A 20,706-nucleotide genomic window follows, 5' to 3' on the forward strand; every position below is an offset into this window, starting at 1 on the left:
CATGAGGAGGGAAGAAGGAGGAAGAAGCTGACAGAGAATAAAGGAAGAACATGTGTGATGGAGAGGAGAGAGGAAGAGGACAGCAGCCATGGTTAAGGGAGAGGAGAGCCTGGTCCTGAGGGCTGTCCAAGTGCAACAAAGAGCAGCCAAGATGCTACACAGTCAGTAAGAGTTGAGCGTTATTGTTTGGAAAGTAGATCTGATACCATGGAGGGCAGGCAGCTGCCCAGCTACTGTGCTGATTAAGGCATATGATGAATAAATTTACAAAATATGTATAACCAGTAAGGAGCTCTATAGAGGATCCTAAAAGGAATACTTTAGTTTGAAGAGAAGGATAAAATACCAGAGGAAACAGGAAATAATTTAACAAAACTAGAACAGTCAATCAAAAGAAGCCAATAAAACCCACAAAAATTAACAAAATTAAATACATAGGTTTAAATAATATTTGCACGTTACTAAACTCAATTCCCCAGTAAACAGACATACATTTAGCCAGAAACAGGATCACCATCATGAGAGATGTAGAGGATATACTAGGGAAACAGACCTAAGACACAGGTCCCTATAGCAATTCTATGCAGTTTCTCTATCCAGCTGACAGAATAGATTTCAAACCAATCCTGTCCTGAAGATGTAAGGACATTCATTTCATACTTTGCAATTACCAAAAGATACTACAATTCTAAATATATACATATTAAACACAGCAGTCACAAATTTAAATATATAATTATCAGATAGATGTGAAATTACCCATTAGCTATAATAGTGGTTGTGATTGTTTTTAATAGTCTATTCTGACCACTTGGCAGATCACATGCAAATAAACAAAAGAGGAGGAGCAGAATTCAGTGACATCATCAGTCAAATGGACCTAACAAACTACACTGAACTATACATATATTTTCTATCAGCCTGTGGATCTGTCTCCAAAATTGACCACGGATTAGGACACAGAAGAGCCCTCAGGAAAGATAAGAAAGCTGAAGTAGTGTCACGCATTCTATCTAAGCACAAAGGAATCAAACTGGTATCACACAATAGAAAGTGCAGTCAGTACACACTCTCGTGGAAGGTCAGCAACACAAACAACACACTACTGAAGGGGCCAAGGGAGAAACACATAAGGAAAAATTAAAATCCTAGAAATGAGTGACAATGAAAACACAACCACCTCAGATCTATGCGATACAACATAGTTTTAGGAATTATGTTGCAGTCAGCAAAGCCAGAGCAGTGGACCCATCTAATCCCTTTGTCATGCATCAGAAGTAGAGAATGTGGACTGTGCCCTGTTGGGTTAATGCCTTGAACTGGCTCACCACATTCCCAACTTCCCTTTGCAATGATAACATATTTTTGGCATTACACATTGGATATATGCAATTTGCCTTTTGATTTCATAGGGGAATAATTAAGGGACTTCCTGGAGGGTCGAAAAGCACTGTGGATAAACTGTGTAGAGACTGAAAGACTACAGGGGTTTTGGAAGCTGAGCTAATGTATTTTTATTATGATATGTTTAAGAACCTATGGGGAATTGGGAGTGGAATATGGTGATTTGAATGATAATGGCCCCCATAAACTCACATATATGAATGTTTGTTGCTGGTTAGTGGAAATATTCGGGAAGAATTATAAGATACGGATTTGTTGGAGGAGTGTATGGGATTGGGCTTTGAGGTTTCCAAATTCAACACCATCTATAGTTAACACTTTCTCTGTCTCCGACTTGCACATAAGATGTAAGCTCTCAGCCAGTTCTCTAGAAACATGGTGTCCTACCTGCTGCCGTGTACCCCAGCATAATATTCATAGACTCATGATCCTTGAAACTGTAAGCTGAAATAAACTCTTTCTTCTAAAAGTTCCCTTGCTCATGGTGTCTCTTCACAGCATAGAAAAGAAACTAAGATTGGAAGGAACAGTTAAGTGAAAAATTTCTCAGTAATATCCTGGAAAATAAAATTCAGACATTTACCAAAAGTGTCAGGTACCGTGATCAAGCTGGCTTGACTGCAGAGGTGCAAGAATGTTTCAACAAATACAAATGAATAAACAATTCACCACAGAAAACCAAGAACAGGAAACACATGATCACTGCAGTAGAGGCAGACAATCTCTTTGGCAAAATCCCACAGTGATTAATGCAAAATTCCTGGAAATCTGGGATATGGAGAAGACACACCTTAACATTATAAAGGCTATATGCAAGGCAAACAGCATCCTAACTGGAGGAAATCATAATGGATTTCCACTAAAATCAGGAATAAGTCACAGATGTTCATTCTTTTCATCTAATTCAACTAGTATGTGAAGTCTTATCCAAACAATATGACAAGAGAGAGATGGAAAGGCATGTCAATATGAAAGAAAGCAGTCAGAGCATTCTCATTTGCAGGCGATATGATCCATATATAAAGACCACTACGAAACCACTGGCAAACTCCTATGGCTCATGGACACATTCACTAAAATCACAGTAAAATCAATAGAACTCCTGTATACCAACAATAAATATGATGAAAGAAGCCAAGAAAACAAACCCATTCAGAATAAAAATCTTGTAATATCTAAGGAAGTAAAGACTTGTTAAAATGAAATCATTAGGAAAAATAAAAAAACTGAAGAAACCAGAAAATGAAGAGACCTCTCATTTTCATGTATCAGTATGATTTATATTATTATATCGAATCCTACCAGAGTCATCTACAGGTTTAAATCCATCCCATTATAATCCCAATACAGATCTTCATGGGAATGAAAAAAAATCTCAGAACTCACATGAAAGCACAACTGAGCAGGGCAGTCAGACACTGCTAACTAATAAGACAGTAAAGCACTGCGGGAGACATCACCTTTAATGATTTCACGTTCATTTTGGGGAATAGTAAAAAAGAAAAACCAGCATGTTAATATCATGAGAGCAGACACAGTGCCTAATGGAATAAAATTGAAGAGCCTGATATTGGCCTATGTTCTTATCAGCATTTGGGTTTTGAGAAAAAGGGAAACAAACAAACAAAACAAAAAACTCATAACCCCCCCTCCCACCACCACACACAAGTGCAGTTTTCAACCTGTGGGTTGCAAGCCCTTCAGGGAACAACCACATATGAGACATACTTTATACATGCTATTTACATTACAATTCAAAACAGTAGCCACCTTACATTTATGACTTAGCAATGAAATAATTTGGTAGTTGGGGTTGGTTACCACAATGTGAAGAACTGTATTCCTTGAGTTGTTCTTGGTCATAGTATTTTTCTGCAGTAACAGAAATGTGACTGATATATAAACTGGTACCGAAGTGAGTGGAGATGTTTGTGAGGAATCTCTTGATTTTTTGGAGGAGGGTGGGAGACTTTGGATTGGGAAAACTGTTGAATTATTTAAGGAGATCTTAACAGTTCTTTTAGTTTGCCACATGGGAGACATAAGTATTGTGAGTCTGTGCAAAATAGAGCCTCTCTGATGAAACTTCAAAGGATGGCAGGAACTCTTAGGTGACTGGCTTAGAAGCAATTGATATAATTTTGGCAAACAATCTGCCTCTTTTCTGCCTGTTTACTAAGAAATGACCTGAAGATGAATAAAAAGCTAATTGACTAATTGTTTTGAGCAAACTTCAAGGGGTAGATATCCGGTGACCTTCCTCATATGGTAGGAATGTGTGTTTGTATTTTTCATTGTTAATGTAGCCAGGACTTCAGTTAATCCTGGCACATTCAGGGTCTGGACACATAGGAAACTGCAAGATCTCCCAGGATTTGGAAAATGTCCCAATTGTTGTAAGGTCCCCAAAACATGTTGTCACCCCACACACATTGGGAAGCAACTTAAAGGAACATGACCCCCTCATTCTCAAGAGGAAGGGTGGGTGGGTGGTTATTTGTCTGCCGTTGGTTATGGATGATTATTGTCAGTTAGGGGGTTGGTTGCAAGTTCTTACTGGCCATGGTCAGGGAGGAAACAGTAAAGCAGATTCGAATCAGGGATGTCTTTCTTCCTTTCTCTTTCTCTCCTCAATTCTCTGTCTAATGTTGTGGGAAATCAGGAGAAGGGACTAAAATGACAAAATCATAGATCACTGTATATCTATTTATACTAGAAAGCAATACCAAGTCTCAAATATTTTAGGATGGCATGGATTCTTGAATGATGATAGAATTTAAAATTGTACTTGCATAAATGATTCAATTCATTTTTAAGATATAAGTATATGCAACTTATTCACAATGTGGTGTAAAATTCTAATTTTATAAAATTACTACTGCACACTGCCGTGGATAATTAAGGAATTCAAGCTAGTACTTTCCAACTATAAATAATCAGTCTTCCAGTCATGTTAGGTACTGCTTTAGTTAGGTACAGAAATAAGCTTTATTTAACTTCCTGTGTATGTTTTTAAAGTTAAGTAGGAAGTAAATCCCTTGGGAAAAAAGCCACATTTGTCCACTGAGATAGACATTACCTACAAAGGTGGTTCTCAAATCCTTTAGAGATCTGAAGAATCTGCCATTTCAGATGTCCTAATAGTTAAAGGCTTTTCACAGTGGGAGAGACCTCAACTCCTGGTAGTGTCCCCAATCTATTCTGAAAAAGATGATGGGCTCTAAAGAACCATTGGGTGAAATACTACCTACTTACCTCTACTGCTGCCAGAAAGCTGTCCAGACTGTGCAGAAGTTGATCATGGGGAACTCTGTGTCCCAGTTTTTGGAAAAAAAAATAGGATAGTCCTTCAAGTGACCTGCTTCAAAGGATTGTTGTCAGAGCTCCTGGCCCAGTGAGTTGAAGGTGGATGCCACAGTGAATATTTGCTGACTGACTCCCAGGGTAGCCAACCATTTCTGTTATTTCTTAGGTTTGGAAGCTGTTTGCTCTGAATTTCCTTTTATTCAGGCAACATTTCTCCTCCTCAGATCTTGGATGGGGTTGAAGATTAGATAGTTTAGTCTTAACCTTTTCTTGTTATGAGAATCAGAAAAACAAACTTGTTCACCATCGTGCAGAAATGTGACAGCCAGGAACCTGGACAGGAACAGGGTGGACATGGGAGGCTCAGAAAGCAGGGCTCTATGGACAGTCCACAGCAGTATCCAAACTCCTGTGATAACCGCTCTGGCACCATAAGTCCTGAGAGAGGATGGGGATGCCAGGAGAGTGTGCGTGGTCTGCCCACTGCCTGGGACTTTTAAAAGCTTGTACCACCCCCGAGCACATAGAAGAGCTTGAGCAGAAAGAGGCCGATGCCCAGAAGCCTCTGCTGTGGTAGGAGGCAGTTATGGCGGTTGGAGGTGGGGGTAGAGGTGGAGGAGGGATGGGAGAAGACCGAGGAGTTTCCCCAAAAGACAAGAACAGACACCATCCTTACTACTCCAGAACCCACACCAATCCCACCCCACCCCTAAAATGCCCAGTCCACTGCCAAACCTCCCCATGCCAAGCATTCACAGCTTCATCCCCACTGTGCTTATTTCTTATTTTTTTAACTTCTTATTTATTCTCTGTGAACCTCACATCCTGCAGCTCAACTCCATTCATCTGCCCTCCCCTCAGGTCTGCACTCCACCTTTGCATCCTGCTCTAAATCAGAGCAAAAATAATCTTTGTGTGGAAGCTGAATAAAGAAAAAGAAAAAGAAAATTTGTACGCAAAAAATGTGTCAAATTTTAAGGATGAAAGACATAAACGCTTAAATTGTTTGGAATTAATGAAAGTACATTTGGTCTCAGAAGACTTATTATGGTTAATAAATGCAAGTTATGATAGATAAGGGATACAAAGCTTAAAAAGTGATAGAAAATGATTTAGGTACAAAAATTTAGACTAATATAATTTAGATAACAAAGTACCTTCTCCAATTTTGCAAAATACGAATGGACAGAATATTGTGACAGTAATTCTTACCTGATGCATCTCATAAGTTTTCTTATTTTATCTAGCTTATTAATGTTAAATTAAAGGTATTTCTTGGAGTAAAAGGGGAAATGCTGAGGTGACCTCCCTTTGTACTAAGGTGTGTCAACTTTCAATTGTTAGTTCTGTACTGGCAGTGAGCTAAGTGCTGGCAGGATTTCTCTTGTCATTTCTATGTCCCATCATCAGGTTTGCTATTTTGTGGATGTTTGTCCTTCTCACCAGCTCAACACAAGCTAAGAGATGTATCAGGTGTTGTCTCACTGCTGACTGGATGTAATAAAGATCTGATGGCCAAGAGCTTCGTCAGGAAGTATGTGGGCAGAACTTCCGGGCATAGAGAGGGACATAGGCAGAGGCAAGCTGAAGCAGGAGATTCAGAATAGACATGGGCAGGAAGAGATATGGAACAGACCACGGCAGAGGGGTAAAGAGCTAAGCAGCAGGTGGGTCTAAATGGTAGAAGAATGGGGTTAAATTTTAGAGAAGATGAGGGACTGCCCAGTGAAAGGCCTAAGATTCAAACTATGTTCGAATTCTCCATGTCCCATTCACACCTCAGGCAACTCTGTGAAAATAGTACACAATACAGTATTAACATGGCTTTGAGTCTGTGGTTTGGTTACTTTTGGTCACTGTTCCTCAAGACTGCAGGAGAAGGAACAACACACAGGGCAAACACATGAAAACCATGTGCAGCTTAGAGTGGAAAAGATCACTAAGAAGTTTAATGTCACAGCAAAGTCATGTGCTGAAGAGGAGGGTGACATAGTTAAGGAGATGAATGTTATTAACAATAAGCCTCCTGCCTCTGTACTGTACAGATGTGGAAGGTGTCCTCAAGGCAAGACTCTTACCAATTAAAGTTCCAACTTGGAAAAGGGAGCTCAATAGATTTCGTGATCCTACAAAGCAAGTGCATAGGGAAGCTGCTGCAATTGTCATCCAAGCAGGCAGCTGACAGGTCAGTGCACCTCATGTGGCACGGAATTTGGAGGAAAAAAGATTTTAAGATTCAGGATGACATGAACAGGACCAGGCGACTCTCGCATTTATGTTTTTATTATTTGAGGCTTGAATTAGAATGATACTCATAGTCTCATTTTTTTAGTGTTCTTTCATTATTTTATCTACATTTCCAATTTATCTCCCACTCCATGTTCCTCTACATGAGTCTCTCTTCTGTCCCCCACGCCCTCTCCCTATGAGATTTCTCCTCCACCCACCAATTCACTCCTGCCTCAGAGGCCTAAGTTCCAATATCATGGTCCATGAAGCTTCCTCAGAAACAAGGTTCTCCCGTCCCAGTGATCCCAGATAAGCTAGTCCTCTGCTACATATCTACCTGGAGCCATGGGCACACCCTGATTCTTTTATTAGTTACCTTAGTTAAGGTGTCTCTTCACAGCAATAGAGCAGTGACTGACAGGCTTAAATTCACTTTGCATCCCAATTTTTGTCCTTTCTCTTGTTACTTCTCTCCCACAGTTCCTCCCCAATGTCCTCACACCATCTCCTCTGAGAGAGTAGAGGAATATCCCTCAGAGTGTGCCTCCACCAAGACACATCAAGTTTTTGTAGGGCTGGTGCACCTTCTCCCACTGAGGCCAGGGAAGACACCTGAGTTAGGGTATCAGATTTCACAGACAGGCAAACCTTTGGGGATAGCCTCGGCTCCACTTACTTACAACAGGGTATGTAATACTGTATTAAACTTAGTAAGGTTTATTTATCTTCACCTAGCAACTCATCCTGAGGAACAGTGCTCTGGCCTGATGCTTTTGTGTTCAGCCCTATCTTCCTCTTTCTTCTGTGCTTACCACTGTAACACAGGAGAAGCTTCTAATATTCATGTTGCCAGATCTTTCCGGTCTTGGGGGATAATTCTATTCTGAGTTGTATATGGATGTAATATCTTCTTTACGTATGATGAATATATACTTCAGGAAAGGACTGCTTCCTTGTTTCTATTAAGATCTAATATGACTAAAGGATTCTGATTAATATTCCAGAATCGTAGGCCACCAGGTTGGTATGTCATCACTCACTGAAGTGAGGTGAATTTTATAACACCTTTTGGCCACCCACTTTCAATGTCATTATGTGGTATTGCCTTAGGTTCTTTTCTACATTCCCCTGCCTTTGGCTGAGTATATGTTTGAGGTCTCTCTGTGACTGTGCAAAGAAGTAAGAGCTAGGGCTGGTCAACAAAATAAGAAAGTACTTGTTCATCCAAAAACAAAAACAAAAAACAAACAAACAAACAAAAAAAGCTCTAGGGTAAAATATCGGTGCTAGTGCTGAACTGAACTGCCAGAGGTAATTTTTTTTAAAGCAAATAACACTATCTTGGGGCTGATAATATGAATCAAATATCCTGCAACATAAGTTTGCAATGTTGCCTGCATTTTATAAATCAAGTCTGACCACCGTTTTGGTTCTTTCCAATCATGTCTGAGTGCATCATCACGGGAACCCCAAAGAAAATCAGAAATGGGTCCTTGAAGCTGATGCACAGGGCCAGTATAGACCAGAATATTACAGAGGACACCTTGATTCTTAACACAAGGGATCATTTCTCCATCCCTCTTGTCACATAATTTATGACAAGATGTCACCTTTCCTAACCTTAGCTTCTTTTCCTAAGTGCTGCTGAAGGGAAGATTTGGTGTCAAGAGGTCTGGACTCAGACCACAGGAACACTGAATTCATTTAAATAGGTGTAGTTTATTGAATGCACACACCAATACAGTTCAACCAGAGCAACAGCTCACAACTGTGTACTGGACATTGCTAGGCCCAGCTCATTGCAAAATCCACATGGGCTAAAGCACAAGTGCTGGAAATGCTGCTGTCTATGGGCCCTGACTCGGGTCATTTTACACATAATTGTTCCTATTTTCCTTGAATCTAATGGGTCCTATGTGAAGCTCATAGTTGGGGAACTTGTTAAGATTAACAAACCTCGTAACATACAGAATATAACAGGGTATGTGACCTGCACCACACAGTTCAATGTCAGGTTTTTTTTGTTTTTTGTTAGTTTGTTTGTTGGCATCCATGATGTAGAGGCGTATTACAGAACAATAGGAAAGAGCTGGCTGCTGTGTAACAAATTTGCTGCTATTAAGGTAGGTATGGGGGCAAGACCTCAGTAACAGCCCTTAAGATGGGAAGGAGATGATGTGTTTGATACCTGAAAGGAGCTGCCTCAGCTGTGTTTTTCTGCCTGCTCAGTGCCCATTCACCATCACTCTGTCCCTGAAGAGGACCTCAAGGTCTGCCCCCTGCTGCCTGTGAGCCAGGACTAGGCACAGAAAGGCAAGGCCACAGCACTGGTTTCCAATTCCTCAGTAATGCTGGATTTCCAATAATGTACTTGTATACACAAATACAGTGTGGTAAGTTACAATATATACTAATCATTTCTTACATAGGGCAACAGTTGATTGACTACAACTAATTCTATTTTAAAAAAAGAAAAGAAACCTGGCTCTTGTGGAAATATACAAAGAAATATCTACGATGTTGGGCAATGAATTCTGCCATGGACTGAACTCAGAAAAGAGGGGTTGTGAGAAAGATGCATGGTCAAATAGCCCACCAGGTTCACATTGTGTCAACTTGATTTAATCTAATGACAAAGAAGTGGAGTATCTCTGATGGCTTCCTTCTAATCCCTTGAAAGGATCCCTAGGGATTGGCCTCAGTACATCACACTTCTTGATGGGGCAACAACACTCAAGGAAGCTTGAGATTGTCATAGGCACAGTATTATGCTACATATACAGAGTAGATAATACTACGATGTTCAGATGATGATATCCATTTGTATGCACTCTTAAGGTGAACCTAAGGAAAGAGAGATCAAGGTCCTTAGAATGGAAAGATCAGTCCCAGTTTTTTTTTTCTACCATTCCAAACTGAACGACTGGTAGGGAGAAAATGGTAGATAATCGAGAATTGGTGGATGATGCTTTGAATGCCGGTGGGTTTCTGTGCTGGTTTTAGACATGGTCTCAAGTATCCCATGTTGCCCTCTCCCTGGCTGGCCAGGTTCACTTTGAGCTCAGATAAACCTCCTTCCACTTTCCAATAGATAGGCTTACAAGAGTGGCTTCCAAGGACTGTGAGGACAGCATTAGCCTTTGACAGTTGAGGTGTGCAACCCACAACTATAGTTTTAGCCACGTTTTCCCATGTCTACCAGCTATTTCAGAGTGTTGCTGTTCTATGCCTGACAATCGGGGACACAGAAAAATAACCTGATAGAGAGCAAGGACATGGTGATCTCATCCTTACCTCTTCTGTACGTTCTGGATGAGGTTTGTTAAAATTCCAATATTGCAAAAAGCTTTATATAGGGCCCATCACATCAAGGGTCACTATGTACTGTTCTATCTAAAATGTCTAATCAGAACTGATTACCATATAACACTTCCTGCAGTCCTCATATGAGAAACTTGGGATTTTGTTTTGACTTTTTCTTTTCTCTGTCACTCTTATTTTTTGGTATATAAGTTGAGAGAAAGATAGTTAGGGCCATAAATTTGCCCCCAAAATTTGAACTACGGATGTGATCAATCAGTGTTAGTGGGTGCATTCTGTAAAGTATTCATTTTTCACTATGATAGATGCTTTTGTGTTTGGTGTGGTGGCCATTTCCCAGTGTACAGGTGCTGGGACCTTGCTCTATCCACTTAATGATGTTTATAGCCTCATTTTAGACCTTTCTGTGCACCCCCTATATCTCTTGACTATTTTATTTTTCTGATAGAAGCTCATGGTATATCTTACTCAGGCCTGTGAGCAGTGCTCCTTTGGCGACATTGGTGCAGAGAGGAGAACCCCACCACCAGCATGAGGTTCCCTTCACTGGTGTCTCCAATATTGCATTTTCCTCTGCCAACTGGTCTCCACACTTTTCCTAGCACCATAAAGACTTCAACTCTTTCTCCTAAGGAATTTTCTGGCAATTGTCGATTGCTAAGCACATGACTTCATGAGTGTTCCCCTAATACACACGCATGTTGTAACCTACCATGCAGACTATTTCTTGATGTGATTTAAAGCACCTGTACAGAATGAGACAGGAGAACTTTTGACTGCATATTCAAGCTGGTGTGAAATCTCAGGAAGTTTAATGGCTAACATTGGTGAATGAGGACAATGTGAGTTAGTGAGACATTTTGGGGCAAGATATGGAAGGAAACATTCATTTAGATGCATAGGAATTACTAAGGTTTTTTTATAATCAAGCCTTAAGGAAAATTTGGCTTTGGAAGCAGGAGATGCTCAGTGGCTCTGCCCCAGGAAATTCTCCTGGAAAGGGCCCCTCTGCTTATGCTCAGTACAGGGAGAACATTAGCAGGGAGGGAAAGTCTGCTCCCCATGACATCAGCTGTCCCTTCTTGGACATTCTATTGTCTCCTAGAGAGTTCTGGCATCCTCTGTGATGTCACCAGTGTTGTAGTGACAACCAGTGCCCTAGTTTCTCTCAGTCTGAATCTGGCGGTTACACCCTAAGACATGTTTTCCCGTCTTCGCAAGCGTTTTGGGAGGGGGAACGTCGATTGTGGACAGACTAGAGTGAAGGAATCTGGCCTTTCGTCTCAAAGTAATGATGGACAAAGACAGCACTTCTGGGGAATGTTTAGTAAGTTCTGGGCAGTATATTTGGAGCTCCCTGTCAGGGGGGCTGCAGGCTTAGGCTGACCTTTCTAGCAATGGGCCACAGCAACTGGAGCATCTGAAAAGGAATTGAATTTCCATGAACATCACAATTCCTGAAAGTCAGGATTTCAGAACTTTAGTTTCCCCAACCCCACAGGGAGTATATGGTAAGGCCAATGCTATTATACTGTGAATTTCTGGCCTTTACTTTTACAGTGCATTTGTTAGGTTACATTGATATAATAACACGATCAGGAGTCATGGAGGGTCCACCTTTTCTGAGTTTAGACAGGGCAGCAATGTATTTCACTATCATTGCTTCTTTAAATACAGTGGACACCTGACAGTAAGAACAGGGAGAGATTGTGCTCCAGGCAATAACCTTATGTTCTTAGACCTTCTCTGATTTCTTCTAACTGGCAGGGTCATCATTAGCTTTATATATTAGAGGTTGTGTGTTACACACTTGTTTCTAAAATACCAAAACTGTTTGGAACATGTGGACCAAGATTCAGCCTGTAACCTATTGGAACTTCTGGGGCATTTGTTATTTCATATAGGGGAATTGATAAGTCTGTTGAACATGACCTCCCTGGAAATGTGTTTTAAATCCAAAGTTGTTAGCCTAGAGTATCAGGGTAGGACATCTGAGTGTCTCCAATCACTCAAGTTTTGTGAATGGTGAATTTATCATCTGAGTTCTGAAACCACAGGGGTGAGGGTCCTGAAACCAAGCTGTACCCTGGTCAGTTGATGTTAATCCTGGAGAAGCCATCTCCATGGTACATGTAAGCACGTGATGTCCGGCATAGGGCACACCTGGCTGCTTACATCTCTTGGTCTCTATAGAGTAGTGGGAGAACTGAGATCCACTGAGGAGGCCTCTTAAGCATAGACCAATCTCCTAGCAGTGACACTGGGTTCCAGGCTTGTTCTCCTGTTTAGGCCTCACTGAGGTCTATGTACACTCTATGAATTCTCCCCATGCAGGTTCACTTGTGTTCTTCTACCTACAGACGCTGGGAGAAAAACATCATCCCCTGGCACTGCCCTAAGCGAGAAGCAGGCCAAGAAGGAAAAGGAGAGGCTGATTAAAGAGCTGCAGCTCATTACCGAGGAGAGAAATGACCTGAGAGATCGCCTGAGGTTTCTGACAGAGAGATCCATGAAGAACATGTATGAATCGCTCCAAATGCTCTTGTTTCATTCCTGGGTCTGCAAGGTCACCTTCATCTTATCCTATTAAGGTTTTGGGTTCTAGAAAGCTGTGCCTCCCTAACCACCCTGTGCTAAACCTCACCTCCCATATAGAGGAGATTCAGAACCTGACCCTTCCTGAGGAGAGAGATGGACAGTGGACTCGTCTGCTTCCATTTATTGAAAAGCAGAATTTGTGGTCTGAATGAAGAATTCAGGGATAAAGTCAGGGAGAATGAGTTCCCAGTGTGCATTTGCAAAGCCCTTGACATCAGGTGGCTTTGCAAGATTGTAATTGCAGTGAGTTTATGGTGAGTCTCTGTACGTGCTAGGCAGGGGACTGAGTGCTGGAAGATCCAGGCAGCAGCCTGAGGGGCCTGGTCCCGCACTGTTCATCTCAATGCTTGAATAGAAGTTGTCAGGCTCAGGCCTGTTTGTTATTGTCTGTGTGTCTGTGGGAGCCCCTCGGACACAGCAATGGTGCATGCATTTCTCCTGGTTCTCACAGTGCTCTCTGTTTCCATATTTGCTTTTCTCTTTCTCTAACTCTGTTTACATTTCTCTTTTTTTGTGGGTGTGTCTCAGTCTGGGTGTCTGTGTGTGCATACATCCAAATGCATATGCACAACTGTTATATGTTTATATTTCACTCCACACTTGGAATATAGGAGTCTATTTCTTAGCCTGAGTATTTACCTGTAACACATTCATGGTGAAGTGAATGCTTTGTTCTGGGAGCCCCACTGTCAACAGCACAGTTCTTTGCCTACGTGGCCACAATTGTCTGTTTATTTGTATTCCTTGTGCAGATTATAATTTTGTGTTGATATATGGTCTGTTATCGGGACAGGAGAAAAGAAATCACAGGTTTCTGGCTGTGTTGGGTGGGGGAGCATGGAGAGGTGTGGCCTAGGCTCTTGATAGCTCAACTGGCTTGACTGCAGATTTCCTCTTGATTGAACAAAGGGAGCCAGGGAAGCCTCCATCTGGATGCTGAGATTCTGGTGTCCTGGACGCAGAAAAACACGTTTCTGAAGCTGAAGAAGATCCCAATATGTAGAATTCAGAAGGTGTCCTTCCAGGACTGGGGTAATACAGGACCCACCCTGAGTTCATATATTCCTAAATGCCGATGTTCATTGGATTCTATCATTTGGGGCCAGGCCCCACTTCAGGCCAAATCCATATTATGAAGACCTGGAGAGAATGGAGGAGGCGGTCATGTCAATTCTGCACAACTTAGAGATGGAGAACACTGAAGTCCATGAGAACAGCCATAAGCTGAAGAAGGAGATTACCTTCTCTAGGTAAGTCCTGGTCAGAAAGGCTATCACCTGTGGAATGGCCATTTCTGATTTCTTTGTTCTGGATTGGACGGTCTTCAGCTCTGGTTCTATCTCTTGTGCTGTTTACACATCAGTGTGCCAGGGTCATTAGGACTCAGTTTTCAGTTCCACAAAAGACTGTTACTCATCCCAGGATTGTCTAGGCATCTTCAGAAGGCTCTAGATAGAACAGCACTGATTGAAGTCAGCAGAAGGTTATTAGGCTGACCTGGACCTACGGTGTCATACCAGGTTTTACAAAACTCAGTGTGTGGACCACATGGTTAGCATGACCTTCTCTTGGTTCTACTGACCTCCTTTGAGGGTGTTGGCCCACTACTAATTGATGTTGCCCTCATGCATTGGGCTTTCATGGATAGATGAAGATCCATGTTCTTTTTGAGAGATGTGGACACTAATTGGTGCTCCGGCCAAACAAACAATTTATTCTTCCCCGAATTAACTCTTTGTGTTTTGTGCAGGAGCATTATATGTATCAAGATGTATTTTATTAAGTCTTCATGGGTACCTGGGACCTGGTAGACTTAGTGGGACTTGGGAGTAGGAATGGGAGAAAGGGGCAGCATGATCTTACTATGCAGACTGTATTTCCAGAAACCTGCTCAGCCAGCTCCTGATGGAAAACACATGTAGGAAGAAGTTGGTCCCACTGAAGCAGGAGAGCAAGGAGAGACATCTTGAGTGTGCACTGAACCAGAAATATTTGGTTGACTTCAGCAAGAAAGATAAAGACCAGCAACGTCCAGACCCAGCATCATCTGGTAGGGACGAGTAGCTGTGTTAGCTTAACAATATCTGATAAAATTTGCCAATTTGATACATCTGTGCTTTTTCCTACCACCTTACTAATTTACACTCACAACCAGCCAACCACCTCATGTATGGAATTGTTCATTGCTCTGCCTATGCACAAGTATTCTGGGAAGCCAACCACTTTTCAGAAACTGAATTATTTTGCAAGTATATTTTGCTGCTCTTTTTGAAGCTGCATTATAGAAATGGTGACAGATCAATAACATATCACATTATTGCACATGCACGTGATAGATTGGATGCTATGTAGAGTTTTGAACATGTTCTTGGTTCTTGACAAATGACAAGTGGTCATGTGACTTCTTGTGTAGGAAGCACCTTTCTGGGATAAGAACTAAGTGCAAATGTCAAATTAGTACTTGTCATTGGCTTTAACCTTGGTGACATATGGACATCTCCTTTCTTCCTGCAACCCAATGAGGTCCCTTCCATTGCCCTGTTCTTGGTTTGCACTGGTATAAGTCTGGGTCCCATATTGTCAGCCCACATTACTGTGAGGCTTGCTGGAGATTTTGCCCTGCCCACAGAGTTAGCAACAATGATATCAGTTAAAAGGTCCATGTTAATTGTCCAATAGAACTGAGGTGGTAGAAGGCAGCATTCTGACAGCTGGCTTGCGTTTCACCACCAAATCAGTGTCTGAAAAACTGCCTTCCTCTCCCAGGTCTCAGAAAGTGCAAGAGAGATGGAATTGGACACACGCCAGTAAGAGAGCTTCCTGAGGAATAAGTTGCTTTCTCAGGAGTCCCTGATGACAAACATCGTGAATGGTAACAACATTTTTTGGATGAGTATTCTTCCTCAGAGTTAATTTGTCATTTCTTAGAGACACTAAATTTATATAACACTAAGCCAGCCTGACTGATTGAGGTCTTACTCACTTTCTTCTTCAGAAAACAGCACTTGAGAAACAACTTGGGGGACCACCTTTCATTATGTGTGCTAGAGGAGAAACAGCAATACATCTGTGCTTCTAAATGTTCGTTAAGAATATGCTTTTAGAAATATTTTTGTTATGATTTTAATTGAAGTTTTCTTTTTGTTGTTTCATATTTATATGTTCTTGTTACTATTTTTACTTTCAAACATTTTTAAATATTTTTATTCATTTTAATCCTGTTTTGTTGTAAAAATGTATTTGTTATGAATAAAAATTGAATTCTATCTCTTGACTCTTAAGACCATCATTCTTACTCAAGGGTTCTGTCCCTTCCTGTGGACCTAGAACTGACAGCTACAGATGGATCTCTGCATGTTCCATGGAGCCTGAGCTAATAAGAGAATTCAAAGTCACCAAGGGATACCCAGTGTGATAGTGTCTTTTGTGTGGAGAATGTGGCTGTGTCTTGGACACACACATTGTGATGTAATCAATGACACACTTTACCCAATTGTTAGGGTCCATGTGGTTCCTCTGAGAGAGCAGCAGTTTCTTTACCCTGTGAGTCATCACCACATCTCCTGCAGGTGGCTTTTGTTATTCCACATGAGGTGCTGTATTAGGTGGACAGGATCACCTCCAATTAAATAGAGAGATCTCAGGAGATGTGTGTTCACAGGGAACTTACTGAGCTGTGCATGCTCAACGTGTTAGGTTGTCAGGCATCCCTACAGGGCTCTGGTGTCCCCACTGCTCAGTGTGGGTCAGGATCATCCTCCAGCATCACTTAGTTTCCTTATTAGAGCAGATCTTTCACCTGTTATCTATGATGACCACATGTATTCTGCACATCTGATAAAATACAGAACTGAAACTAGCTTCATGTAGGCCAGCTTGGCATAATCAGTTTTTTGATTGTTAACAAGAAAATTATTTTAATCTGAGCCATTTAGGGAGGATCCTCCAGAGCATCCATAGTGAATGTAGCCTGCAGCTATGAACACAGGTTTCTTTTGGAGAGGAGGCCTGTGCAAGCCCAGAACCTAGGTGGGACAGTTCAAGCTACCCTTTTTCCATGGCCAATCTGGGATCGTATTGGGAATGTATTTTTTCCAGGTGATTGATTTCCAATATGGAATTGAACTAACTTACTGAGAGTGGAGGTGACTCAGAGAGTTAAAGTACACAAGGACCAATCCAGAATGTCCACAAAAGCTTGCTGTCACCCCAGGGCTTTTAAAAGCTCAGCAGCTAGAGAAGAAATGTAGTATTTGGTTATTCTCATGCTTGGGTCTAGTCATTCATTATAAGCTGACCATGACACAAAAAGAGTCATCTGTGTCACAATAGAAGCTAGTTGTAACTAGATTCACACCACACTATCACATTACTACCGTATTTGAGGTTCTCCATTACTATCTAAGACCCTGGAAGAGGCCTGGGTCTTGCTACACAAACTCATGATTTATGTCTTCATGACACTGTGTGCTTTGTTCTGTTAATGCTACCATTGGCATACAATACCTTGGATACTTTGTGCTGACATCTGTGACATGAGACAATAGTTCATGTCATCCTAACCTGAATAAACTGTCCTTAGAGTACAGTGTAGTGGGAGGGGCCTTCTTTTCCTGTGAGATAGCAAAACATTACCACTCTTCAGTCAAGTCTGTCAGCCATTGTCCAGTGCCTGTCTTGAGATGTCCACCTTTTCAGCTGAGAGTCTTCATCCAGGCTGCTCTGTAATTCTGTAGAAGATTAATAGGGTTCCAGCCCTAGGATTTAATTCAGTGTGACTGCACTTGCCGAACATGCTCAAAGCCCTGTGTTCCTCCCTAGCCCTCTGTGCTTTAGAGAAAGAAAATAAAGAACCACATTGCACTTGAAGTTTCTCCTCCAACAAAAGGAGAGCCTGCACAGGGCCTTTAAATAACTCTAAGCCCCAGCTTTCCCACAGCTCCCTCCATCAATTCCATTATTGGTGTGTTTTCATTACTTCTCACTTTCTTCTGTATGTGCAAAGAATGTGCACCATGTCAGTAAAGTGTGTGTGTGTGTGTGTGTGTGTGTGTGTGTGTGTGTGTGTGTGTAGTCCCTAATGAAAACTGTCGAGGTGCATGCAGACTCATGCTACTGCTGTCCCATGGCACCTTGCAGGGAACACTGAATTGGTGGGCTACTTTAATACAGCCTAAACCAGGCTATGCATGGTTTTCAGTAAGATTTGACATCATTACCACTACAGAGAGCAGAAACAGCTCAGAAGTTACATGTTGCTGTTAACAAGATGAGGCCAAACCTCATCCCATAGAATGTCAGGTACGATTTGATGGCAGGAAATTAATTCAGGGCTCAAATCAAATCAGTCAATTACAAATAAAGTGAAAAATACAAAGAGTCAAGAGAATCAAGTACTGTGTGTTGGGTTTTTTGTTTGTTTTATTTTTTTTTTGTTTCTTTTTTTGTATTTTTGTTGAGAAGATCAACCAGAGAGGCAACCCCTTCCTCAAACAAACTGCACACCAGAGACAATACCTAAATTGACACAATTAGAAATGAAAGGGGGATCTAACAATAGACAATGAACAAATTCAACAACCATTAGGTCTTACCTCAAAAACCTTTACTCCAGAAAACTGAAAATCTATTTGATATTGGTATTTTCTAGACAGATAACAATTACCAACATAAACACAGATCTGGGAAGGTACATGGATAATTCTCAGAAGAAAATAGATACAGTCAGTATAGTTTGCCCCTCCAAAAATTAAAAAGCGAAATCTCAGGCCATATGGCTTTAATGCAGAATCCTATCAGACTTTTAATGAAGACCTAATAACAGTAGTGCTTCAATTATTCCACTATATTGAAAGAGAAGGAACAATGTCAAACTCCTTCTCTGAGGCCATAATCAACCTGGTGTCTAAACCAGACAAGGAGCTCCCTACAGAGAGTGTAAGCCAGCCAGGGTGCCAGGGTGAGTGCTCATGGTGGGAGAGACTAGGAGAGGTGCTGTGGCCTTGGTGTGTACAGGCTTAGGGCTGGGGCAGGGTGCCTGGTGAGTGTCTGTGGCCACTTGAGCTGGGTCCCAGTGGGTGCCCAGGGAGGTCACAGGCCAGTTGTGCATCTTCTACCTGTCTGCGGGGCTTCTGGCCCAGCCAAGCACAGCCTTCATCCTGGACATCCACAAGGACAATGAAATCAGGAAATGGGGGGATCCCCTGAGACTCTCTGGCTTCTTTCGCCCTCCACTTGCAGTTGCAGCCAGAGGAAAAGCAGCTGTGAGTTCCCCAACTCTTCCCTACCACTCAGGTCTCCATGCTTTCCCACTCCAGAGAGAAGGAGGGCAGGGCGAGCTCTGCTGCTGCCTGTTCCATGCACCCAAAGCCTATCTTGTGGCTGGAGGTCACTGCTTGCCCCTGACCCTGCCCCTGACCATGAACTTGCCCCTCCCCCTACTCCTGACCCTGCCCCTGCCCTAGGCACCTAGGGGAAGTGAGGAGAGCCTGAGGGACAGACCCCAGGTCAGGACCCCCAGAGGCTTGTGTCTCCCTTTTCCTAGAAGTGTTATCCTCAATTCTCCACACTGGGTTTCATTTGCCAGGAACTGGTAGTTGGAGGGCTTTGCTGAGCCTGGGGTAGTGGTGGTACTTATGATTGAGGGAAGTCTTTCAGGGAGATGGAGGCCTTTCTCAAACTCTCTGAAATCAGTTACCCTCCCTGGTTTGAGAGCCCTGGGAAAGTTGAGAAGCCACTTTTCCCTGTCTTGTGTGACTTTACCTGCAGGGTGGGCTCTCCTGCAGGAGACACTTTCACAGGCTTCTTTAAAAGCACCTTTTCCTCAGATCCAGATCAGCTGTGAAAACAGGCTTCTCCATGTCAGGGTGAGAGCTCCCCCTCCCAGCTCAGAGCTACAACTCCTTAGGATCCTCCAGTCACAATGCTGGGTGGGTCCCATGGAGGAGTTAGAGCAAAGTGCCCCTTCTGAGAGTTGACTTCTGAGAAGAACAGACCTGAGAGAACAAAGTGCATCCCAGGGGAGAAAAGAGGCCTGAATGATTTTAAATTGGAGAAAAACCCCATATCCACCATCTAACAACCTTAGGGTTTGTGCATGTGTGGACTTCAGAACCTTAAGGTCAGATTTTCTGATAACAGCTGCTAGGTGAAGCTGAAGTCTACTGTGGGTGGGATTGTCCCAGGCAGGGAGGGGATCTGACTCTGCAGGCCTGGCCAGCTTCTTCATTCTCCTGAAACTAAGTGTTGGTCAGCTGTAAATCTGAAGTGAGAGTTGGTTTTTGTCAACTCAAAGGGATGACATTTCAAGTCTCACACATTATGGGAGAGAGACACATATACCCACGGGTGATTTGAACTTACTTCTGTAGAAGTGACTGGGAGCCAACAGAGGGAAAACATTCTCACCTTTAGGATTCTGTCTGTATCAGAGACTACAGGGACTGGCTTCCTGGACAGACATGGCCAAGCAGACACACCGTGTAATGGGGAAAAACTGAGGTAAGAAATGTCCTGGGGACAGTGATTTCAGATTGTGCCTTTACCCAGGAATCTCTGTTGCCATTAAGGCAAGCGGCCTTGGGCCTGCTAACTTGTCACTATGTCAGGGTGTCTCTGCTCTTACACCTGCATCAGGACCGTCTTAGATGAAGGCTTCTCTTTAAAAAAAATGTATATAATGCAATGTTTCTCAAACTCTGGGCTACGACCACTCACAAAGAATGTATATCAGATACCTTGCACATTATGACTTATAAGAGTAGCAATATTAGTTATGAAGTAGTACTGAAATAATTTTATGGTGGGAGTCATCACAGCATGAAGCACTGTATTACAGGTGTGCAGCAC

The 20,706-nt window shown here is 42.2% G+C and overlaps 2 protein-coding genes across 4 annotated transcripts in view; one reads left to right on the forward strand and one right to left on the reverse strand.

Annotated features, from left to right (window-relative positions):
• The window catches only part of LOC147999310 (uncharacterized), a 166,513-nt gene extending 161,226 nt beyond the window's left edge, over positions 1-5,287 (reverse strand). For 2 of the 3 annotated variants that reach the window (XR_015643938.1, XR_015643939.1), the window contains exon 1: positions 4,660-5,287. The gene's annotated coding sequence lies outside the window, so the exon portion shown is untranslated. The remainder of the gene's footprint in view (positions 1-4,659) is intronic. The other variant, XR_015643940.1, reaches the window with a different exon arrangement.
• Positions 5,288-11,430: 6,143 nt separating this feature from the next.
• Positions 11,431-16,123, forward strand: LOC147999314 (disks large homolog 5-like). Its single transcript, XM_087596577.1, has 6 exons — positions 11,431-11,587; positions 12,621-12,780; positions 13,965-14,108; positions 14,742-14,908; positions 15,625-15,730; positions 15,854-16,123. Exons 1-5 carry the CDS (start codon positions 11,461-11,463, stop codon positions 15,687-15,689), a joined length of 663 nt encoding a protein of 220 aa, XP_087452703.1. The 5' UTR covers positions 11,431-11,460; the 3' UTR covers positions 15,690-15,730; positions 15,854-16,123.
• The last annotated feature ends 4,583 nt before the right edge of the window (positions 16,124-20,706 follow it).

This window comes from Rattus norvegicus, chromosome 19 (genome assembly GCF_021556685.1).
Source record: "Rattus norvegicus strain SHRSP/BbbUtx chromosome 19, alternate assembly SHRSP_T2T, whole genome shotgun sequence".
Taxonomy (NCBI): Eukaryota; Metazoa; Chordata; class Mammalia; order Rodentia; family Muridae; genus Rattus; species Rattus norvegicus.

What these genes read in the sequence shown, in the direction of transcription:
- LOC147999314 (XM_087596577.1), top strand. Translation starts at nt 11,461, where the DNA reads ATGTTTTCCCGTCTTCGCAAGCGTTTTGGGAGGGGGAACGTCGATTGT. An exon ending in GCACTTCTGGGGAATGTTTA is followed by an intron (nt 11,588 to 12,620) that starts GTAAGTTCTGGG and finishes TTCTACCTACAG; the next exon opens with ACGCTGGGAGAAAAACATCA. An exon ending in TCCAGACCCAGCATCATCTG is followed by an intron (nt 14,909 to 15,624) that starts GTAGGGACGAGT and finishes TTCCTCTCCCAG; the next exon opens with GTCTCAGAAAGTGCAAGAGA.